This window comes from Haplochromis burtoni, unplaced genomic scaffold (assembly GCF_018398535.1).
Source record: "Haplochromis burtoni strain Fernald_Lab_line unplaced genomic scaffold, NCSU_Asbu1 Contig_1, whole genome shotgun sequence".
NCBI lineage: Eukaryota > Metazoa > Chordata > Actinopteri > Cichliformes > Cichlidae > Haplochromis > Haplochromis burtoni.
In genome coordinates, this window is record NW_024582362.1 from 4,806,652 (window position 1) to 4,811,362 (window position 4,711).

At 40.0% G+C, this 4,711-nt stretch overlaps 1 protein-coding gene across 3 annotated transcripts in view; it reads left to right on the plus strand.

Annotated features, from left to right (window-relative positions):
- Positions 1-4,372, plus strand: part of sema5a (sema domain, seven thrombospondin repeats (type 1 and type 1-like), transmembrane domain (TM) and short cytoplasmic domain, (semaphorin) 5A) — a 151,095-nt gene extending 146,723 nt beyond the window's left edge. For 2 of the 3 annotated variants that reach the window (XM_042227242.1, XM_005912127.3), the window contains one exon: positions 3,311-4,372. In XM_042227242.1, the coding sequence (XP_042083176.1) occupies positions 3,311-3,430 (120 nt within the window). In that variant the 3' untranslated portion in view covers positions 3,431-4,372. Of the gene's footprint in view, positions 1-1,889; positions 2,151-3,310 lie in introns of all 3 variants that reach the window. The other variant, XR_001336391.2, reaches the window with a different exon arrangement.
- Positions 4,373-4,711: the final 339 nt, after the last annotated feature.

Consider the following 4,711-nt stretch of genomic DNA (forward strand, 5'->3'; position numbering starts at 1 on the left):
TCATCACTTAACGACCGGATAGGAAACTGGTGACTTCTGTATGCCCATATAGACATCTCATTAAAAACTTCTTTCAAACTTTCTTTCAAACTGCTGGATTCACTTTTAACTTCACAATAGAGGATGATTATAGAACCATTGTGTTTGGGTCATGTGATAACGTCTCAGGTATTGCTGGCTGGGGTTATGAGTTTGTAAACTGGCGCACACAGCGCCTGTGTGTACCATTCAGAGCTTGATTTCAGACATACGTAAACACATCAGAGAGGGTATTTTTATATTAAACAATGGCTTTTTTTATTCAAAAACCTATGGAGCGCCGCTTGTAAAGTGAAACATGCTGAAATTAACGGCAACATTTTCCATATTTAGCTCAAAACCTTCCAAAAACATGTTTTTTCAAGTCATTTTTTACAACATTTAGTAAAATATTTGCAACATTTCATATTTAAAACACAATTTTAAACGTTAAGTCTAAATGTTAAACATTAAATCTAAATGTTAAATCTAAATTACGAAAACCTCCAGATGCCTCTAATAAAATAATAAAGATCTCACCGTGTAGACATTATAAATGAAAAGTATCAGTTCTACACACTGGTTTCCAATGCTGAAATATCCAAAGGTTATTCTACTATAGACTGGATATAAGATCAACATGGTCACTCACAGGTTTGTGAAATATTTTGAAGCCTAGGGGATGGGTTTGACTGAGAAAAACAACATTCATAAGCTAGCAATTTATTAATCACAAAATATCCCTGTTCTAAAAAATAAGCACCATACTAAATAAGACTTGAAATTAGTATTTGAAGCCATAGACTCACAGATTCAAGTGTTTGCATAGGTCACAAATAAAGTGATAGTGTTTTATTGACTTTTTTATGTAACTAGAAAAGTCACCCCCTGCTGGCCATTAGAGGGAATTGATATTTCATCCGTGTTTTGATTACAATCTATGATTGGCATACCTCCTGTGATTAGCTGGTTAGCTGTGATCAGGTTGTGACTATTGTGAGGGAGGACTTAGGGAACGGTTATTTGAACATCTTTATCTTCAGGAGTTGAACAGTCAGTATGATACTACAGGAATCCAAATAAATAAGCACTTTTTTAACAGCTTTGCGTTCCTTTGCAAAGGTTTTTTGATGCTGTACACCATCAGGGGGCACCTTCACTATCAGAAACTGTCTATATTATGAACTAAGTGAATACCTGGATCTCTGTTTGCAAAACCACTTCACAGTTATGAAAATGTTTTGTATAACTGTCAGACTGTGAACAGATCCGCTGGCTCGAAGCAAACTTCTCTGAATGTTATTTCATTGCAAAATGAAGGTGTGAGGAGCTTCATCTGTCATGCAATTAGAGTCAGGAGCACAGAGCATAATTCAGTTAGAGCAGTTGCAGATAGAGGAGGATATGAATATAGACACTCCATGCGAAAATACAAAAGGAGGTGCCTGACAATTGAATAATGTGTGATTTTCCAGAAGCACATTCTGCCTCCAGCCCTCTCTCTGTGGGCCTAAACAGTTCAGATGTTGCAGTGAATTTTCAACCATTAAGTGTGCAAAACCATAACATGCTTCTTTTAGGTGTGTACAGGAAGGACTCGTGAACACCTGACGTCGTATTTTAGCAGATTTGGCTCAGATCCTGATGTTGATGATGCATTTGTCGTTGTTGTTATTATGCACAGTGTATCACAGACACACTTCATACCGGTGTCCTGGAGTATTTCCAGCTGTATAGTTTATGATCGCAACGCTCACCGTTAAGCTGCACTTTTATGTACAGTGTATCATATTTCCAGGCTTCCTGTAAAACAGAATATGGCCTTAGGGTTTCTCTGAGATGACTCTTGCCCGTTCCTCTCCTCCTTGCAGCCAGATGTGTCGGTACTCTTGCCCTTGGACGACCCCGCCATGCACCAGCCTCTCTCTTCTAATATGGGGGTGTCTATGCGTGGACTGGAGATTTTCTACTAACCACTGACCTCTACAACATCTCGCCTTTTGACTCTTCCCCCCCAACAGCAATTTGACCCAAACCACTACTACTTCTGCTACTGCTACTACTACTGCTACATCCTGTTCCCCACCGTGCCCCGCCCCTCCACTTCCTGTGGCTCTTCCTGTGTGTGGCAGGTTGGAGTACAGTACTCTAGTTTCTCTTTCTCTGCTCAGACCCTTTTCATCCCTCCATCACGAAACCCTCCCTTCTCCTTCGCAGCTTGTGAGAAGGCAGTGTATCCCATCTTTATGTTTCTCTTAAAAGCGCCTCCATGTGCATGTGTTTTTCTTTCCGTGTCCGTATTCCTTGTTTTGTTTCTTACTTGATGGTTTTGATTTGTTGGGTTCTTTTATTAAACTCCTCTGTTACCTCTCTTTCACTGATTCTACTTTATAGTTAAAGATACGTTTGTTTACAAATACATTCAAATATAATCACTCCTGAGCCAATTAAAAGCATTTAAGGCAAGATGAAGTAGGTGATGCTAACAAGCATCGTAGCACATCTGTTTGAAAGCAGCCATGGGGCCACCTGCAGAGACACATAACCGTCTCCGGGGCGGCAGGAGAGTTGATTGCATTCCCTTTGTGTGCAAATCACATAATGGGAATGAAGCAAAATATATGAGTTTTTTGTCCGGCACACTTGTTTCCTATCAGTGTCAGTCGGAAGCATCCATCAGCTGCAAACGCAGCATCATCAAGTGTTCAATTACGGTTGCCCCCAAGGGACTCCCAGCACACACTCCACTACAGCAGACTGGAAATGAACACATCTATTTGCCAAATTGCTGATGTTGTATTGAGCACCACATCAGAGGCATCACTCCATGTTTACCATGTCACGCGGGGACAAAGAAGATGCCCCCATGGCTCATCCTTATTGTTTAACAGAAAAGTGACTCTCACATGATCGATTTTTATGGCTTAGATTGTCCTGAGGACCAACAATCCAAGGGCCATAAAAACTGCTGATGCTGTGTATTAGAGATGACAGAGGTGGACATACGGATGCGCATCAAAATAATTTAGCCCTGTGGTGGCTTATCATTTTTCCAGCCTGTTTGCAAATGCTTTGACCTTGCACTGTGGAAAGTATGTTTCATTCACTGAGCAGCCCCTCATTGATTTGTGTTGCTCCCTTTTTTTATTTCGGGGAGGGTTGCTAGATGGATTTGCTTTTACCTTGCCATCTGGGCTGAATAATCACTCGATCCACGTGTCGGAAACAAGTCCGTACTGACTCAGCTTCCTTCCTTCTCTCCTTCTTCTCTTTTTTCTTCTTATGTTCACAGGCCTTCAACAAAAACAATCTGATTCTGGAGGAAAGAAATAAGTATTTCAACCCACAGCTTGCCGGGAAGACCTATACCAATGCATACTTCACCGACCTCAACACCTACGATGACTATTAACCCTCGACACGTACCTTATCATCAAATCGGACTTTTTTCTTTTCTTTGTGCTTTGTATTGAGATTCGTCACACCACGCGTGGGACAAGCCCACTCTGAGACTCTATGGCAGCTGGTATGTAATTAAACACAGACACACAGTGTTGCCAACAGAGGGAAATCCCCACTTTCTCTCAGGTGCCTTGAGGTACACTTGGAAAGCTCAATGTTTTGGGGGTATATCTTGCCTTGACTCTTACTGAGAAATAGACAACTGGATTTCCTGATGTGGATTAAACAAAAACAAAAGAAACAAAAAAACAACAAAAAACTAAGAAGGGAAAAAGAAGAACTCACGTCAACGAGACTTTGGGAACCGTATCCCTTTTAACTTTCCTGTGACGCCTCTAAAACAGACCTGTATTTGTAATGATTGGAAATAACCACAAATTGCTTTGCATGACTTCATCTGATGTGTTTTCTCTGCCTTTCGGTTTGATTTTGCATGATCGATCGCATTCCATGGTGTAGGGGGCATTTTGATTTTTGGTTTTTTTTGCTGGGCTTAGATTCAGGGCTGGTTTTGGATGTCATAAAAAAAACAAAGGCTGCGGTGATGCCTGGTGGCTTTACTGCAGCAGCAGTCTCCGGGCAGATCAATATCTACCCCCAGCCCCAGAATCAGGATGTAGTTATTTGAAGTCTGTGGTCAAGTTTGTCCATGTTTTTCTTTAGTTTGCTTTTCGTTCCTCTAGCAGCTAGAAGTGTTTAAACTTTCAATGTAAAATTATTTTCTCTTTTTCATTTTGCTTTTAAAGATTACATGTTTTTCTTTGTTTGTTTTGTACAGGAAGTTCAATTTGAATCCCCTGTCTGCGGGTTTTCTAAATACATTTATTCGGTGTCTCAAGTGTTAAAAGAACATTTTCCTTAAAAAAAAAAAAAAGGTTTATGTACGTTCTGGCAAGTAATTGGGAGTATTCATTTCAGCCTGCATCAAGTTTCGTCCTCGTCATTGTACTTTTTATATATTTTTTGTAAAAAAAAAAGGTTTTTGAATTTTGATAGTGCTCATTATTATTCTTTGGCTTCTGAGCTAAGTGTTTGTGAGAGCAGGCATTTGCTGTACAGATGGTGCAAAGTAGCAACTACTGTTCTCCTGAAAACCCAACTGGAGTGCTACTCATATACTGTAAGATGACATTCAATCATTAAGTTGAGATCTTTCTGTTCAGAGTGTATAACCAAATATTAGGTTATTCAATGGTTTAGTTGCGACTAACTCTTTTTACATGTTTGCTTG